The sequence below is a fragment of the Eucyclogobius newberryi genome, unplaced genomic scaffold (genome assembly GCF_026437365.1).
Source record: "Eucyclogobius newberryi isolate DKJ021-1_F unplaced genomic scaffold, fEucNew1.0.hap1 SCAF_97, whole genome shotgun sequence".
In the NCBI taxonomy this organism is placed as follows: Eukaryota; Metazoa; Chordata; class Actinopteri; order Gobiiformes; family Gobiidae; genus Eucyclogobius; species Eucyclogobius newberryi.
Genome location: NW_027316540.1, coordinates 83383 through 103182, shown reverse-complemented (window position 1 = coordinate 103182; position 19800 = coordinate 83383). Strand labels below are relative to the sequence as shown.

The following is a 19800-nucleotide window of genomic DNA, read 5'->3' as shown; positions in this document are numbered from 1 at the left end:
AAGCAACATTTAGTTTGAGCACAATAAGTACTTTTGTTGTAATAATTTGCTTACATTTCTCATAATAAGATAAAACGTCTGGCAACAACAGGATGTCATGACGTGTCATTTAAAAAAGAAAACAACTACAACTTAAGAAACAAAGAAAAGGAACCGTGAAACAACAAAACTACAATACTACAATATACTATCTAACATGCAGTAGTATATGATATGACACAGTGATGGCAAACTTTAAAAAGACAAAAGAGCTGGACATGAGCGTTAACTGCTTTTGTCAAACTGATCCAGCGGTTTATCAAAAAAACAACACCAAAACCAGAAAAACGTACCGTATTTTCTGGACTATAAGTCACACCAGCCAAAAAATGCATAATAGAGAAGAAAAAAACATATATAAGTCACACTGGAGTATGAAATGCAGTTGCAAGTGTGAAAATAACAAATAATATCACATATAAGTATAAATTTAAGTATAAGTCGGACCCCGGTCAAAACTATGAAAAAAGGTGCGACTTATAGTCCGGAAAATACGGTAATTGTATTTTAGACGATTCTGGACAAAACAAAAACAAGCAAAAGTCGTCGCTTCAGTCGCACGTTTGACTTGGTACCTTTGTCTTTGGGGGAGGCCCAGGTGACAATGCGTCGGACCAGGCAGCAGTTGAGGAGCACTTTTTTGGAGAAACCGTGGTCTTTGCGCAAATGCTGCAGCTCCTCCCTCCACCGGCTCCTCTTGTCGGGACTGCACATTCTGAAATATAGCGCCGTTTCAAACTTTCCGCCTCAAACAACCTCCGCCGCGAACCCGAAGCTCTATCGCCGCAAAACTGTCCGGCCTCTACTCCCGCCGCTGTTGGTCATCACCACGGACGCAAAAGCAGCAGATTGTCCCATTGCGTCGAAGAACGTGTACGCAAATGTGAGCTTTCTGCAGGACATTTACCATCACAAGAGCCATTTTGGAGCAGTAAATAGAGCTTGTGTGTATTATTCCTCCTGATGTTCGTTTAGGTCGTATACAACATACTTTAAATCAAACATGACTTCAAACTATGCGCTCACTGTGAAGGCGTCTGCGGAAGTTTCAGAGACCGCGATATCAAGTTTTAGACAATGCAATTAGCGCGACAAGGGATTTCCGAACGGTCCCTGGGTGAATAGTCTTACCTCGCGGCGAAAAAAACGATGGCGCGTGCGTCCGTCTCTGCCTCCTCGAGCGGCTAGTGCCAGTGATCCTCAGGTTTCACGCGAGCACTTTCCCTTCCCTGAGCTGGTCGGTGTGAAAGAGAGGGAGGAGGAGAGGAGGAGAGAGGAGGAGGAGGAGGAGGAGGAGAGAGGAGGAGAGAGGTATACAGAAGGAAGAGAGAGAGAGAGGAAGAGGGAGCGGACTCCTGATCAAGGCTGGGGTGACATGAACGATGAGGGATTACGACGAGGACAAAGAGTATTTTGGACAGAAAAGCCAGAACAGTAGCTCTCGTCTGGTGCAGGAAAAAGCTGACCGAGCTGAACCTGGCAAAAGCTTTTTGAGGAATGGAGTCGGTTACTGGAGTTGGGAGTCATCATGAAAAATGTATAATACTGTATCTCAATTGTAGTTCTGGAGATGAGCAAAATTAGGATGTTGAAGATGTCATCTACTATTAAAAGTAGTAAAAAGTGGATTAAAAATAAAAATGAACAGAAATGTAAAGTGTAATCGTTCAAACAAGGAGTATTAAGTGATATTTGTGCACTTTTGTGTATAATTTTATGGTCTTGAACCTTAACCGAGCCATTAACAAACACATTTGAGAACATTCCTGATGCAGTGTTTAAAAATAGTCAGAGATGCTGCAAAAAAATTTAAATTAATAAATGTTTAAAAAACCCACCTCTGTCTGTTACAGTTACATCTACTATTCAATTCAAGCAACGTAGCAGTGGTGCAGAATTGGTCAGGTAGTCAAAGTTTTGGCCGCATTTCATACTCCAGTGCGACTTATATATGTTTTTTTCTTCTCTATTATGCATTTTTTGGCTGGTGCGACTTATTTTCCGGAAAATACAGTAATATGTCATAGTAATCAAAGTTATAGGAGTTATAGTAAGCAAAGTTAAAGTAAAAATGATGGCAGAAAAGTTAATTTCAGTAACATCATTCTTGTGTTTCAGTTTAATAAAGTAAACACTTGTAGCAAAAATGTAGCGCAAATGCTAAAGCTAAAGCTAAGCAACGAGAAGATTTGAGTGCAACTATACCATTTAAATCACATAAAAAATGAAGGGTTATGGACCTACTAAACTTGCTAAATTCATCACCATGTTAAATGCCTCCTCGATAACGTTAGCTGTGGAATTTTGCCCGGACCGTCATTAATTTCATGGCTTTTAGGTGGTGACGCAGTCCTGTAAATTTAGAAGCGTCGCGAGCGGATTGGTCTCTGATCCGGAGCCAAACGGGCTACACTTAAATGTACATAACATTAATTACAGCGCCGCGGTGATGGATGGCCGTGCTGAGGGGAGACAGCCGTGCTAAATGTAATTGCCTCCCCCGAGCTGAGCGGCGGCCTCTTCTGTGCTGTACCTGAGCCGAGTCCTGATCCCAACAGGACGCCACTGACGAGTGAGGGGCCATATATACGTGCTACAAACATGTATCGACCTATTGTACGTCTAGTGAGAGCCAGTGATGTCCTCGATGTGTTTTAACACTAAAGAATTGTCAAAACTCTGGCTTTTTTATTTACTGTGTTAAGCTTAGGGGCCAATTTTTCCTAAAACGCCTGAAAAGATGACCCCCAATTAAAACTGAAGTTGTTTCTGAAGCTTTTGGAGCACAAACAATTGGCTGGAGCCTTTGTGGAGCTGTAGTTTTGGACTCTGAGGTCTGTTTTACTCTAATTAAAAGTAAAAACAAGCTCTGCACAGAAGAATTCAGCTTTTAAATTCCACCTTTTTCAGTTTTCTCTGTTAGATATATGGATGAGTAAAGCTGGTTTCTGGACTGATTGACAATACAATGAGCATCTGTTGGGTTTTGACAATAAAGCTGAAGGTAAATTCACTAAAAGGTTGTTTTACAGACTTGTAATAAAGCAGAAATGTCCAGTTGGAATCCATACAAAAGCTTAAATTGTACTTAAGGCTAATTCTTTACTTGACTGCAGTACAACATATCAAGCAGCTTGAGAGTTCCCTTTGATCAGAAGTGGACAAACACACGTGGGACTTCCTAAGCATAAGGGTTAAGATCACATCAACAAGAATGAAATAATGGATTTTTAAATTACTTTCTGAGAAATACACATGCATTTGAAATGTTTTAGGTTTCAGAGCATCTTGTTCCCACTGCTCTACATCACAAGAACAAACATGTGGAGCACAGTTTGAAATGTTTATAGAAGGGGAAATATTAAGTTAAATTTATGAGATTTAAATCATGTTACAACAGTATTCCCTCTACATAAGCCAAAAATGAATATTTAGTTTCATCAATATTTCTGTTACGTTGTATGGTCTTGTATTTAAGAGTGTAAAGAAAATTTAAATTGCCACCTACCCCTTAACTCCGCCCACTGCCCTGTGCTGACTTACAATTAATTTAAAAAAAAATTGACTCTGGGTCATGTAGGGTTCAAAACTACGATGAAAAGCCAGTGCAAAGAGGCGGGGCCGGCTTCTATTATTAAGCAGTTTTAGAAATGTGCAGAATGTAAAATTATGATTCGGATATGTTAGGGCTGTGCAATTAAGAACATTTTAAATCATTCGACATTTGTTCATTACTAATCATCAAAGATCAGTTTGGGTCTTTTCAGTGGAGGTCTACAGCAAATCCATAAAAGCATGAGAAATGTGACGAGATTTTGTGTTTAAATGACAATTAACTTTGTATTGTTTATGTTTAACAAATTAATGTTGAAAGTTGTTGTTCATTCATTCATTCATTTTCTACTGGATCGGGTGACTGGAGCCTATCCCAGTGACTTTGGGCCTTAAAAGTTAAAAAGAAAGTTATTGTATTCGTTTCTAATAAGACAACATCAAATTGAGAGCAGTTGCTGCACAAATAGTCTATAATGTCATCCAATCAAAACTGCTCGGTCAGGTTGGTGCCCCCGGAGCGCTTGGTGCCCCCGGAGGGCTTGGTGCCCCCGGAGGGCTTGGTGTCCCCGGAGCTCTTGGTGCCCCAGGAGCTCTTGGTGCCCCCCGGAGCGCTTGGTGCCCCCCGGAGCGCTTGGTGCCCCCGGAGCTCTTGGTGCCCCAGGAGCTCTTGGTGCCCCCCGGAGCGCTTGGTGCCCCCCGGAGCGCTTGGTGCCCCCGGAGCGATTGGTGCCCCCGGAGCGCTTGGTGCCCCCCGGAGCGCTTCATGCTCCTGCACTGTACGTTATGAGCGTAACGCAAGCAGCGCTGATAGAACCTGCAGTTTGGGAGTTTTATGTCGTAAGAAAGCTGCCAAAAGTTGCTGCATTACCAACGTGACTTTACAACTTAACAGAATCTCTCTTGGAAATGTAATTTATATTTCCATAAAGCTTGCGAGGATTATGCAGTCGGCCATTACAGAAGCTATTACCCAGAGTAGAAGAAGGAGCACGACATGAGATCACATCAGCTCCTTTATTTCTTCAATGGACTCCAACAGTAAATTAAACTTATTTTATTGCACAAGAGAAAAATTCAAACGGTAACTTCCTCTTTAACACAGCTGAGACGCACTTTTCCCCAAAATGCAATTTGTAAAACATGAATTAAACATAAAGCTAATCAAAGCAGTACATTATTTAGATACAGTGTGTAAAAGATACAGAGTGAGCTGAAAGGGTTAATCTGTGCTTATGGTTCTGTTCACGCCAAAACAAGATACAGAAGAAAAAAAGAAGAATTTGTCACTTTAGACTGAACTAAAGACACATTTTAATATCTGTATTTATATTTTATGGTTATGGCTTAATGGCCTCGTTGCAGAAGTTTAAAATTAACTATTTTTGTTGCAGAGTTTCAGACAAGAGCCGGGAAACAAAGACATATATTGATTTAATTTAATTTAATTTAGTTTTGTCTTATAATAAAGCATGATCGACAAAAGCAAGGTATCTCAGTTTTGAAAATATGTCAGATTTCTTTTGCCTTTTTTAAAATATATAACTATATATCCATCTATTTATGTATAAGGATTGGATAAGATTTTTAATGCACTAAAATTTTTACAGACAAAGACCAATTGTAAGTCCCTGTTTTTGTCAAATTTAACTTTATTTTGTCTTTCAGAAAATGACATTTCTTGATCAAACTTGATGTCATGTCCACGGGAAATGAAAGAAAATTAAAGATTGCACTGCAGTTTAGTCACAGTCTCAAAAATCATGAATAATTGTTAAATCGTGCAGTTTTTGTCTCACAATAATCGCAACACTAACATTTGATCTTGTGACACACAAATACAAAAAAAAGTCTACCTTATTCACCATCACTCCGAATACATCCTCAATATATTTTTTACTTCTCTTTTTGAAATACGACCTGGCGGAAACAGGAGGTCGAACGGTTATTTACTTACGCTGCCCTGACATCGATACTCTCACCTCTTTAAGGGTCATTCGATAGGACGACGTAAAGAGCACGGGAAAAAGGCAAAGATCAACGTGACGTCGAACAACAGACAGATGCCAACTTCTACCGCCCGAAACAAGCGCTAACGCAGACACATTTACACATGTCAAACTTGTATCGATCACGTGCAATACTTGACATACTTGCATATTCATGTGCAATACTGAATTAACCATGTGCAATACCGTCATATTCATGAGCAATACTGAATTAACCATGTGCAATACCGTCATATTCATGTGCAATACTGAATTAACCATGTGCAATACCGTCATATTCATGTGCAATACTGAATTAACCATGTGCAATTCCATCATATTCATGTGCAATACTGAATTAACCATGTGCAACACGTCATATTCATGTGCAATACTGAATTAACCATGTGCAATACCGTCATATTCATGTGCAATACTGAATTAACCATGTGCAATACCGTCATATTCATGTGCAATACTGAATTAACCATGTGCAATACCGTCATATTCATGTGCAATACTGAATTAACCATGTGCAATACCGTCATATTCATGTGCAATACTGAATTAACCATGTGCAATACCGTCATATTCATGTGCAATACTGAATTAACCATGCAATACCGTCATATTCATGTGCAATACTGAATTAACCATGTGCAATACCGTCATGTTCATGTGCAATACTGAATTAACCATGTGCAATACCGTCATATTCATGTGCAATACTGAATTAACCATGTGCAATACCGTCATATTCATGTGCAATACTGAATTAACCATGTGCAATACCGTCATATTTATGTGCAATACTGAATTAACCATGTGCAATACCGTCATATTCATGTGCAATACTGAATCAACCAAGTGCAATACCGTCATATTCATGTGCAATACTGAATTAACCATGTGCAATACCGCCATAGCCATGTGCAATACTGAATTAACCATGTGCAATACCGTCATATTCATGTGCAATACTGAATTAACCATGTGCAATACCGTCATATTCATGTGCAATACTGAATTAACCATGTGCAATATGTCATATTCATGTGCAATACTGAATTAACCACGTGCAATACCGTCATATTCATGTGCAATACTGAATTAACCATGTGCAATACCATCATATTCATGTGCAATACTGACTTAACCATGTGCAATACCGTCATATTCATGTACTATTACTGTCGTACTCACAAGTAATTAAGGCCATATTCATGTGCATACAACTGATGTAAATAAGAGTGTTTTGTTTACTTACCATTAGTATTAGTATTATTTAGTCTTATGCTAGCTATTTTTTTTTTTACTTTATTATTATTATTTTTTTTATCTTTTTTTTTTTTTTTTTTCCATTAAGATATGAGAGGAGTTTTGTTAAGAGTTTTTTGTTTGTTTATAAGAGTTCTTCTATTAAGAGTGTTTTTCAAACCTCCTATAAGTTATCGGTCCTTTCCTTTGTATCTACTGCGTTGTAACAACGAAATTGCTGAAATAGGATTATCTTATCTTATCTTAATAGAGCCTCAACTTTTCTTCTTTTTTTCAAACAGGAGAGTGGCGGGGCCCTCGAGAGCGGCGGGGCCCTCGGGAGCGGCGCCCGCGTGAAATGAAAATGAACAGCGTGGACAGTCCATGCGTTCACATTTGTCTCGCCTCCCTCCACGACCGGCGTAATGAGCCGTAAAGAAGTATTACGGTCATAAAGGCGGCCGGTTTGAAAAAGATAAAGTTTTCAAATTGGAAACCAGTGTGGATTACAAAATGATTTAGTATTTCCACTGGTAATAAATGTATAACTGATGTGCGAGGTCCAGCTCCCCCGCTCTCGGCGCAGCAAGTGGAATACGTGTGAAAGAATGTAATTAACCCGAGCGTAATATATTTATATATGTATATTTTAGATTTAAAAAACAGTGTTAAAATCATGGATGTCTCACACCGTCAGCGCCACAGCGGAAACAACAACTAATTTAGTTATGGAATGATGATTATCTAAACAATACACAGAGAGAAGAGCTTTTATGACTCAGACAAAGCAGAAATGGAAAAAAAAAATTAACTAAAAAAACATGTAGAGTTGTTGATGATTATTGACTGTTTTTTATTCTAACTTTTTTTGACATCCGTGTGCTAAAAAAGGGAAAATTCACACACGCAAAAATATATCACAAAAATAAAGAAAGGAAAAATGAAACATTTATTTATTGGTAGTCTGTCCTAAGCACCTCCTCCTCCTCTTCCACCCTCCTCCACCACCTCTTCTTCCACCTCTTCCAACTCCTCTACCTACTCCGCCTCTTCAACCGCCTCCTCTTCCCCCTCCCCCTCTTCCACCTCCTCCACCTGCTCCATGTCCTCCACCTCCTCCTCTTCCACCTCCTCCACCGCCTACTCCTCCTCCTCCCCCTGCTCCACCTCCTCCTTTTCCTCCTCCTCCTCCTCTTTCATCTCCTCCACCTCCTCTTTCACCTCCTCCTCTTCCACCTCCTCCGCCTCTTCTTTCACCTCCTCCACCTCTTCCTCCTCTTCCTCGACCTCTTCCTCCACCTCTTCCTCCTCCTCCACCACCTCCTCCTCCCCCTCCTCCTCCTCCTCTTTCACCTCCTCCGCCTTCTCTTTCATCTACTCCGCCTCTTCTTTCACCTCCTCCTCACCCTCACTCTCCTCCTCCACCTCCTCCTCCCTCTCCTCCTCCTCCTCCCTCTCTTCCTCCTCCCTCTCCTCCGCCTCCTCCACCTGTGAGCCCGGGGCGTGCGTGTCGCGCTCAGGGCCAATGTGCTGGAGTGGCTGTATAAATGATTCAGCTGCAGCGCCTGCTCTCTGAAGATAACACAGGCTCTTTATCAGCGCGTTTAACTCACCACTAGGGGGCGTGAGAGAGCAGCGTGTCACAGCAGATGCAGGACCTGGTGTAACAGTGGTGGAAGGTCAGAGCCCTGTCTTGGGACACTCCACTCACCTCATCTAACAAAGCCTGGAGAACAGAACTAGATAAACTAACTGAACACTACAGACTGAAAAGTAGATGATTTCTTCTCTCTGCACCAGTTCCAATTCTGTAAAAATAAAAGGGGTTGAGACAATAATGTTGAACGTGTGGTGTTAAACACTGTAACAAAACAGGAGAATTAAGTTAATTTGAGTCTTAATGGACAATCAAGGGTTGAAACTGGGTGAAGACATTTTAAACATTATGGTACGGCTGTGGTTGACTAAACCAATTATCCATCGACTACAAGGATACAATGGATAAAACTGTATTTTTTTTAAAGAAAAAGAGTGTGTCATTGCTGGCAAAAAGCTATCAAACTGTAACGCAATGATTTAATTAATATCTGACCCAAACTCCACTCACAAGGCCACAAGATTGTGATAATTTAAGCAACAACAAACTGCAAATAAAAAAGCACGAGTAAAAAGCATATTTATATTTAAAAACTCCAGCTAACTCCACTCCATGCCTTCTCCTTTCTGCTATTGTACATATAAAACCTTATCATTCCAAACAAAACAGTCAACTAATTAAAATTTGTATTGCCAAAGACACCATAAATCGAATAATAAAATGGTATTTGTTCATAAATATAAATGAAAGCTAAAATGGATAAATATATCTTTCTAAACGCATGTACATTTCCACATCTCAAGCTGCCATTCCTCTGTGTGTCCACTGGATGTCACTCTAACCCACTGCACAGCTCGTTTGTGTGACTTTGAACCTGACACATTAAGATAACCACAGATCATTACCACTCACTCTGTTATTTCCAGAGTTGAACCTCATTAAAAGGGACACTCTACACCTCCATGTGCTTAGCATGTCTCCCAGCAGCAGTTATGTTTAGTGGAGCCTATAAAAAGTGCTGGCATTGGAGCTGCTGCGACATGGGACTTTTGAGGGACCCCGGAATAGGTCTAAACTCACCCGCCGGGATGACTTGAAAAGACAGGCGGAGTGTCCAGCTGGCCGCTCTTGAAGCCGCCTCCACATGGTCTGTGTGACGTGAGCGGTCGTGTGGTTTCATCCGGGACTTTGTGGAGAGCAATCGGAATAATAGTGACTAATCCACTACTGAAATGATCATTAACGTGACAGATTCTGAAACACGTACAAAAAACACTAATAAAACGGCAGTGTCTTGCTGTAATGATCACGGTACTTTACTGCAATATGAACGGTATCATACTGTAATTGGCAAAGGATTCTGGGAAATAATTGGTTGGACTGCGAAAAATGATTATTTCAGTAGTCGACTGTAAGTAAGTCATTATTTTTTGATTAGTCGACGAGTTAATTCATTATTTCTGTTGTATAATGAGACTTTTTAAATGCATTTTTAACCAAATTAGGGTTGAAATATGCTGACTGACTGGAGGCTTCTAGATAGAGAATATTTACAATAAAAGTGACAAAACTCTGAAATGGTTTATTCTTTTTTGACATTTTGATTGCATAACGTCACTGTCTTTGTTATAAAAGGTCTTTCTAAAAGGCATGTGTTTTAGATGCTGTACAGTCCAGATAACCTTTACGATTATCAAAATACGACAACATTTTTATAGTCGACTAGTCACGATTAGCCAACTTATCATTGCAGCTCTGCAGTAAAGTGCTGCAAATATTACTGTAGTACTACTGTAAAGTTGGCCCAGTTCCACTACTGTATTCCATCTTTGAAACAATGACTCACAGTTGACAAAACACCAAAAATCTATGTCAACTGAGTTTTCCTTTCCCAACAATACCAACCACACTAAAACTTACAATAATCTAACCCTTTCACTATTATAGATTAAGCATATTTTACCATCACGTTCCGTACAGTCAAGAATCTGCCACAGCATCTACTGCAAGTCTGAGGTGACCACAAACAAACAAGGAGCAGCCACATAATAAATAAAATAACTCTGGAATCGGATCCTCTTGTACCTCTTAATACAAAACTCTGGTGAAAGTGGTTCATGAGGAGTGCCAGGACCTCACCACATTGAGCTCCGTGCCAACGATACGTCCGAGAGGGCATTCTGACCAAAGACGCCGCCGCCAGTGAGTCAGCGTCACACACAAACCTTGTGGAAATCGTGCGCCTCTCTCTCCTTCACCGCGGCCGGTTCTTCTGGCCCGCGGCCCGAGGCAGATGGTCCACAGCAGATGCTCCCCACGCAGCGTCTCTGGGGCGAAAACACGGGCGACTCAAAGCAAACAGACTCTGCGGGACGCGAGCAGGACACGCCCGCCGCAATTAATCCTCGTTTGGAGAGCGTTCTGACGGGCCCCGGAGCTCGCAGGAGGTCTGAGGAGCTGCAAACACCACCTATTGAGTTGGACTAAGACTTTTTCAAGGGGTGGGTTGAATGTGAAAATGTCCGGAGTCTCAAATAAAACCGATGTAACCAGGAACATCTATGGTTCAAGTTTCTTAAACCGACACAATATTGCTATAGAATTTTTCAGTCCAGTTTGGAAAGTGAAATATTTCATACGTGGGTAATCAAACACTTCATAAATCTATTTAAAACATTTGTTCTTTGTGGATCAAACACATTTTTCAATCAATCTGAACCTTTTCTTCTTGGTTACTTTTGGAAAACATTGTCATGGTTTAAATTGTTGTCTGTCAAAACTACTTTTTATCTTGTGTTTTGTACATCTTGAGTTAAACATATAATTGTATTTAGCTGCTGTCAACTAAAGATATTCTAGGTCAACTAAAGACTTTCGCTCTTGGTGAGTTTGAAGTAAATTCTGGGGAGAAAATTATGAAAATTGGCCCATACATCTGCCCAAGAATATCTCATTGGCTTCCGTTTCTCTGCGTTCTAAAAAGTTGGTCTTGGCATCAGTTTGGTGTAAGTGATAAATCAAAATTCTTTAGTAATCGACAATGTGAAAAATGTCATAAATGCTTGGGTACCTGACTTTGTACATTTAAATAAGTAAATGTTTGCGTATTCTTCCAAGAGTATTTTGTAAAAGCTGCACTTTGTGACAAAATGAGACTACTAACGAGCGCTGTGATTGGCTGTGCTTGGGGCGGTCCGCACGACTTTCACTTCGCCTGCTCAAAAAAGCTGCTCTTACGCCTGAAAATAAAAGCAGGGGATTTTAACAATGTGCTTAAGAGTCTTTGAGAGCCAGAAACCCCATCTTTCAATCGAGGGCACTTAACGCCGTGTCCAGCCGTGCGCACAGAGTGGACAAACATCGCTTTTAACACTTCTCCCTCTTGACTATTTTCAAAGAAAGAACAAACTAAAGCCCAGCGCACGTTTAACAAGCCTTTATTTCTTAATTAGAGTCATGAATTGCATCTTTGACGAGCCTAAAGTAGTTTTATCTGTGAAACTTTATGGTTCCTACGAGGACCTAGAGTGTGGGAAATTGCAGCTTCTTTTACTTCCACTTGGCCACGTTTATATTTTCAGGATGAGTCCAGCGAACAATCGAACATCTTTGTGACGAGCTTTTACCACGTTACAAGAGCCTGTGCTTTGTGAGTGAACAGTCATGTTTTCTGCTGTTTGCATTTTGTCTGCGATGAGGAAAGAAAAAGCAGTATCCCCACTCCAGCTCCGCCCCTTTTCCCCTGGGTGCGAGTATCTATGACAACGCTAGATATGACGTGCGGCAGTGAGACGAGTTTACTCCTGACAGTAACATTGTGCAGAGGACAGGAGACGGGACAGTGAGGTCAACATGAACTGGACTGAGACAAAAGTCAAGTCAATAAAGGATTCACAGAAAGACTCAAGTAAGATCAAATAAAACAAGCAAATGTTAATAGATGACCATGTAACAAGCTTATAGCCGACTATCACCAATTAAGCAGTGGGGTGCGGTCAGAGCAATCAAGGCAAGCGATGATTGACCAATAAAATCAAAAATTACAATCGCCACAACTATATATAAATTGTTCGAAAATATATTCAAATAAGCCCGTTAATACAAGCCCCTCAATTCTACTGCTGAAGCTTAGGCTGCCCCAAATACATTTTCTGTTTGCTGTAACCCGACCCAACATTTTTCAAGTGGGTCGGTCGGTAGGTAAATTCTTATTTTTTTTACTTTGAAGGCAAAAAAAAAAGATCCAAATCGTAAATTTTCGACTCGGAGTGAGGGCCAGGGGTCAGGCTTCAACAGTCCAGGGGTCAGGCTTCAACAGTCCAGGGGTCAGGCTTCAACAGTCCAGGGGTCAGGCTTCAACAGTCCAGGGGTCAGGCTTCAACAGTCCAGGGGGTCAGGCTTCAACAGTCCAGGGGTCGGGCTTCAACAGTCCAGGGGTCAGGCTTCAACAGTCCAGGGGTCGGGCTTCAACAGTCCAGGGGTCAGGCTTCAACAGTCAATGACGGAAAACGTCTCGATCAACCCGATTTTAAGATATTTCAATCGACCTTTTGTACGCAGTTATCCTTTATTTTGGTAGCGAAGGCGAGCGGGGGGAACAATGCGGGGGACACGGGCGCCGCCATGTTTGTCGTGATGACGTTGCTGGGTGTGTTTCTGTCCCAGCATGCAAAGCGCGAAAGTGCGCATGTCAAATTCAATATGAAATCCACACCATGATGCAGAACGATGTGAGCAGTGAACAGACCACAGACAGAGGCAAACCAACAAAACAAAAGGAAAGTACAGGTTCAATCCTACATGATCTGTTCAATGCAGAAATATAAGGGTTACCGACAATGTTTACATCAATGCGTCGGGCAATGCGTTATTTGTCCCTTGGGATGTAACACAAGTTGACCAGCGCAATAAAATTACTCTACACGGCGCTTTTGAAAAGAACGGTTGGTGAGTCGGCAAAATATTAGAAAAATAAAAGAATTTGGCGTCATTTTTGACAACATGCTGATTTTTTTTTTTTTATACCAAGTTTTATACCGGGTCTGTCGGGTTACGGCAAACAGACATAGACATGAGATATTTTGCTCAGCCTTAACATAAGTCACAGTGTCTTATGGTGGCCACTACAGGCCGCTGAGCGATACTGCGCGGGAAGCGTGATTCTTATTTTCCAACAGCTGCTCAGTCTGTGGCCGTGTTCAGAGGCCCGTTCATGCTCCGCTCTCTAACATGAGCTTTTAGAACCAGAGCGGAGAGCAGCTTCTTTTAGAGCTCTGCACATGAGGACCACACAGCCTCAAACCCAAAGATCTGAGCTCAAACCACGCAGAATAAACTATTAGTTAGAAATAAATGTAGCTCCGGTATGCAAGTTCAGCTCAGTAGGATCAGTTTCTTGTGCCTGTCATAGAAGAAACTGGGGATCAAAGCCCCATATTCGATTTTTTATTTAATTTTTTCACTATTATGTTACCCACTAAATATTGAACACCCCACGTCTGCTCGCCCATCCATGAAAGTCACCGCGCGCTACTGCAATTGACAATTAACTAAAATAGACTATAAGCCCATAGGCATTATCAGCTTTATAAATAGCAGGCGTAGTAAAATGTCATGAGCTTCTCTAGAGAACACCAGTGGCAGTGATTTAAATTTTGATTGATTAAAATTGGAATCGTAACAGTTAATAACGGTTAATATCTATTTTTAACAGAATCCTACAATCAAAACGTGAATCGTGAATCAAATGGCAATCGCAATGGTGGTAAGAAAAATTGCGATTCGATATTTTTTCCAAAATGGGAGTAACAAAAGTATAAGGATAAGGATATATAAGGATAACACACAAGTATACAGAAAAGTAACCCTAAATATAATCTTTGTAAGTGAAAAGACAGATTGTCCTGTCCTGACACTACCAAAACTCCAGCTAACAAACGCCATGGGACGCTGCTGTTCTGCTGCTGCACGTAGTCGGTTAATAAAAAATCTGAACAAATACACCAACGTCCAATTAACGACCACAAAAACATGATTTTTCTTGCATGACTAAACATTATCGATGAATGACGCTTCAGTGAAACAATCAACACAAAGCAAAAAGCCGACCCAAACAGTTGCTGAATTAAAAGAGCCCAAACTAAAAGCCAAATCAACATTTTCAGTGAAGCAACAAAATCAAAGAACAAAGAAAGGACGTCAATATCAAAAATGCTGCGTATCATGTTTTAAAATGAAAACAAATCAACTTGCAAGTACTTATATTTTAAAGGCTGAACAAAAACTCAAGATCAAGAGGCAATAACTCAATAAATGCACAAATAAGTTATTGTATTGATCTAATATCTGCAGATTTAGACCGTTTACGAGATCATGATGAATGCTAAATAACATTTCACATCTATCATGCCATCAAATGAGATTTTTTGTGAAAATATTTGGTCTGGTAAGAAAAAGCGGTTTCGTCTTGAGCCCTGAGTCAGATCTAATATTGATCCGGTGGTGTTTACCTTTGAATATTCAGACTTAGCCTGACCTTTGCATGTCCACCTCTGCTGTCATCCTTCAAATGCAGGAAAAATACTTTAAGTGTTGAAAAGAATATAAAAAACGTTGCTACAAACTTGTGCTGTGGTTTGATGTATAGAGTAATAAGACACAAATGGGCTTAAATGAGGCATTGACTGAGCTGCTATGAAATAATCAAACATATTAACGTTAAGCCATTTGTTACTTGATATTGTTTAGCTCTGCACGTAGCCGAGGTGTAATCGTTATGGTCATTTGTGCCGACACAATGTATGAGAGGCCATTCATCACCGAAAGCGTTCGTGTGCGCTATCCGTGGTGCTGAAACTTAAAACAAGAAATCCCTGTGATTCAGCCATTTCTAGCAGCTCTTTTGCACATCACACGAGCTTCATCACACAGAATGCACGACTGGAAGAGGGTTAGAAGGAGCGGCGGCGATCAGAGAGCGCCCCCCGGCCCTGAGGAGGAAGTGCTCCCATGACGAACGGCTCGTGGATGGGTGGCTCGAGTCTTTTATTCTGGAACGTCTCTGGGGAGGAGGAGGTGATGATGTGGTGCCCAGTGAGAAGGGCTGAGAGAATTTTAAAGCGAGAGAAAAAGAGAAACAGGCCTTGATGACGGATAATAAGTCACATTATGGATTGAATATTGTAAAGGCTGAAGAGGGTCTTTGGTGTAGTCCATGCATCCTAGATTTAAGTTAAAGGGTCAAGCCACTCTGCAAGAGTTATATGACTCATTAAAAATCATTTGTGGACAATATAAATGGACATTAAGCTCCACAAAATAGAAATATTCAAATAATTGGACAGAATGTTTGGAAATAGAGCTGCAACTAACTATTTCAGAAGTCGACTAGTCTGAGATTCTTTCTATTGACACTTTTTACATACATTTTTAACCAAATAAATGTTGAAATATGCTGGCCTCTAGATTGAGAATATTTATGAATAAAGTGTATTATTTATGAACATTTGCTGTAGTTTATTATGAGAAAATGTCTTTTTGCACAAGTATGATATATGGCTGTAGATTTTTAGTTGTTTCATTGATAAATCGGACGGTGGAGCCTTGATCGATCACAATTTCTATTAGTTGTCTAATTATTTGAGTGGATTTTAAAGGATTTATATTCAGAAAGGAGAAAGCATGGGGATCATCTCAAGATTTGGGTGTGAATCTGTGAATCTTTTTACTGATAAATATACTGTTGACGGTTTCCTGTATGAATATTTATCATATTTGTACTGCTCTTACAGTCTTGAGATATTGTCAGTCCACATCATGGTCAAAGAGCATTAGATACATGTTTTTGCCAGTGTTCCGACTACAACCCTATTAAGATTATTGAAATTTGATAATTAATATTTCTTTAGTCGACTAGTCACAATTAATCATTGCAGCCCTATTTGGAAACTCGCTAGTTGCTATATGTTACCAATAACCAGTACAAATCGCATTTGAGCCACAGTGAAAGAAACATGAATTCTGTCAACTGGACAAAGGTTTTTAAGAGTGATAACGTTTTTACCAGTAACTTCTTCACTTCTGACAAGGTTCTGGTAAGTCACTGCTTTAAAGATCTGTCTAAACGGCATTTAAAGCAATCAGCATCATTCAAGAGACATTCAACACAGCTTTGAACTACTGTAATATGCATACTCAATTACTCACAGACCGATTTGTGCATTAGTTTAATAGTTTGCAAACTTCCCAACTTAACGCAACATAAACTGCAGCAGACTTATCCTTCTTAGACTAATCCATTTATTTTGATCAATGTACCAAGCGTAACATTTACTGAAAGGGAAGATAAAGATAATAGGAACACACCAGCAGCTCAAGATCATTTAAATCCTTGAAGGTATGACTTGCATCCTTAACAAAAAAGATAATTAGAAGTCAATTAGCTGTGTAAACAAACATTAACCTGAGCATGTTTCCTAGCTCCTTTAGGCAATAACAGGCTGCATGGGAGTAATCCTATAGAAATAAGCACGCCATCATTATTCTGGACGGCGGCAAAGCACGACGTATCGTTCAGGAGACGGCGTTTCTGGCTCAGTAAAGCAGCGTTTTATTAAGGACCAAATGCACAAGTAGTGATAGGCTAATTCCACTGCAACAAGGGGCTCATTAGTTAGCTTAGGTGAAGAGTGGAGGCAACTATTCCACAGAGGATTCAACTTTCACAGCTTAAATGTGGTATTTTTTAGTTTTTTCTGTAGATGGAGGAAGCTATTCAGGCAGAAAGTAGAAATACAGGAAGTAGAGGAATAAATACGGCTTGAAAATCACTGCATTGTTTTTCAAGAAAGGCAAAAGTCTGGACATAACTCGACACACAACAACGGTTTGGTGCCAAATCTCATGCAAAAACAACATTTGCTAGAATAATTTAATTTTGCCATAATTTTTGATCGAAATTGAAGTTGCATATTTTTGTCTAAAAAGGTTATCGTGAAAGTGTAGACGATATTTGTGTATGTTCTTATCAAAGTTGTACTATGTGACTTATCTTGTTGAGGGCCAGCTGTTTGTCTCCATGCAAATGTCATTGCTTTGCGTAGAATGTTCCACAGTATGACATTAAACTTATCTAACATATATACACTTGCTTGTTTATATGTACCTCCATATAGGCAAGTAAGTGACTGTCATGCCAACTGTCCACGTTTCAGGTCAGAGCTGTAGGAATCATAGGTAGGAATTCATATTTTTTCAGTATGTTTTCTCCACCAATAATATAAAAACACTCAGATATACCCTACATATGTAATGCCATAGTATGGAACATTCCAGGCATCAAAACATCTGGAAGAAGGTGGCAAGCCCCATAAAAGTTACAAAGTTCACCTTTAATTCCTTCCAAACAACAAGTTCTGCGTGTTGCCAAACTAGCACTTACTTCAACTCAAATCAAATTAATATGTATGGCCAATTAATTTAGCTAATCAAGCTAATCCTAGTAGTAGCAAAGTAGTCTCGCCTTAAAATGTATACATTCCAGTCATCTAACAATAACTAGGCTTGATAAAAAATAAATAGTCGAAATTGAACGTAAAATCTGGCAAAATTAAATTAGAATCTTTACATTCGTCAAATACCAGGTTGTTGTTTTCATGCTCGAGCAAAACTCCACATTCCTTTCAATTAGGAAAAAGGCGCGAAAAAACATGCGCGCGGTCCTACCAGGCGTAGAGTTCGCCGCGGCGTCCACGCGGCCGGAGATCGTGTCCACTCGCTTCCCGTCCATGATTTTGTGGGAAAATTCGGAGCGATTCGGTCGTGACGGACTCGTGCTGGTGACGGGAGTCCGGTTTGGAGGTGTTTTCAGACGGTGGCGTGACTGGAACTTGCTGCTGCTCCAGAGTTTGGAGTGAGACACGAGGCGGGAAGAGCGAGGCGCGTGCGCGGAGAGGAGGGGGCGGGAGCGCGCGCGGGTGCTGTCACGGTCACAGATATGAACATTATGGCAGAAATATGATTGTGATTCACCTGTTCACAAGCTAAAACAAAAGACTGAACTAAATTAAATCCCTCTGGTACTTTTATTGTGGAATTGGAACAAAAATTAAAATAAAATAAAAATCCCATCAATTTGAAACTGGAGAGAACCAGGTTTAAATTGCGTGTTGCTACATTTTGATGACATATTTGATTAAAGAAAATAAAAAATACGGATAGGATTTTGAGTATTGAATTTAGAATTTGAGGAAACTATTTCTTACTGAAAATTACTTTTTTCTTCATTTTTTTCTTCATTTTTTCTTCATTTTTTTCTTCATTTTTTCTTCATTTTTTTCTTCATTTTTTTTCTCATTTATTTATTTATTTGACAGGGACAATGCATCATACATAGTTACAAAACAAAGCTTGTAGCTGATGTGCAGCATACAAAGTTTATAGCCAGTGCTGATTTTCAACTTCCGTCCCTGGTTGGGCTTTTCTAAATCTCCCACAGATATAAAACACATTAAAGCACATTTCCATTATTATAAATAAATCTGTGGTAAATGTAAACATCTACACAGCTCATTCTTCCTCACTCATATGTTTTCATTCGGAGATAAAACTTAAATCTTCTCCATCTTAGATATGATCAGATCCTTCGGTACGATCAATGACAAAATCTTGATGGGAAATGTTGGTGTATCTAGGAGCTACTTTAAGGTGTGGTCTCTCTTCATGGGGAAAACATGCAATTTGAGAAAACAACCTTTGAAGTTTCAAGTTAAAAAAAAACACACACAATGTTGGACAATGTTTTTGGTTTTTGGGAGGGTTTAGGTGAAAGATTACATGTTTAGACAGCAAACTGACATAGAGAAAGAGATTGGGGTTTATTTATAACATAATAGTTACCTACTCTACCATACAAAGGTGAACTGTTTTTTCATAGTGGCCTACTCATGAAAACAAGAGTACAATTCATAATATAAATCAATGCTGCAAAACCAGAACTTTCTTTTTAAGACTTTCCTCTTAGTACTGTAGAATGTCCTCCTAGTACTGTAGAATTTTTATCTCCTAAAATAAAGTAAAATAATGATGCAGGCTATCTGGCACGCCACGGGCAACATTAAACTTTGAAGAATTACCTCTGGAAGCGGGATTCAGGGAAGGAACACCTAGAGTTTTGTATTTTCAGCACACATTCTCTCACATTCACAGCACACAAGCTCAGACAATTCCCAAAGTCCAAACAGGTTCACAAAAGCATACAGATAAACTGAATGCACTATATGTTCCTGCAGAGTGGATGAAGCGTGCACAGAAAAGCATCATTGTCCAAATGCTGGACCGCATAATAAAGCATTCCAGCATCTGACAATG

General features: G+C 39.9%; 1 protein-coding gene across 3 annotated transcripts in view; it reads right to left on the bottom strand.

Moving 5' to 3' along the window:
* The window catches only part of kcnip4a (potassium voltage-gated channel interacting protein 4a), a 189954-nt gene extending 171664 nt beyond the window's left edge, over positions 1-18290 (bottom strand). For 2 of the 3 annotated variants that reach the window (XM_072439580.1, XM_072439585.1), the window contains exon 1: positions 18157-18290. In XM_072439580.1, coding sequence (XP_072295681.1) covers positions 18157-18220 — 64 coding nt within the window. In that variant the 5' untranslated portion in view covers positions 18221-18290. Of the gene's footprint in view, positions 1-614; positions 754-18156 lie in introns of those variants that run through there. The other variant, XM_072439581.1, reaches the window with a different exon arrangement.
* Positions 18291-19800: the final 1510 nt, after the last annotated feature.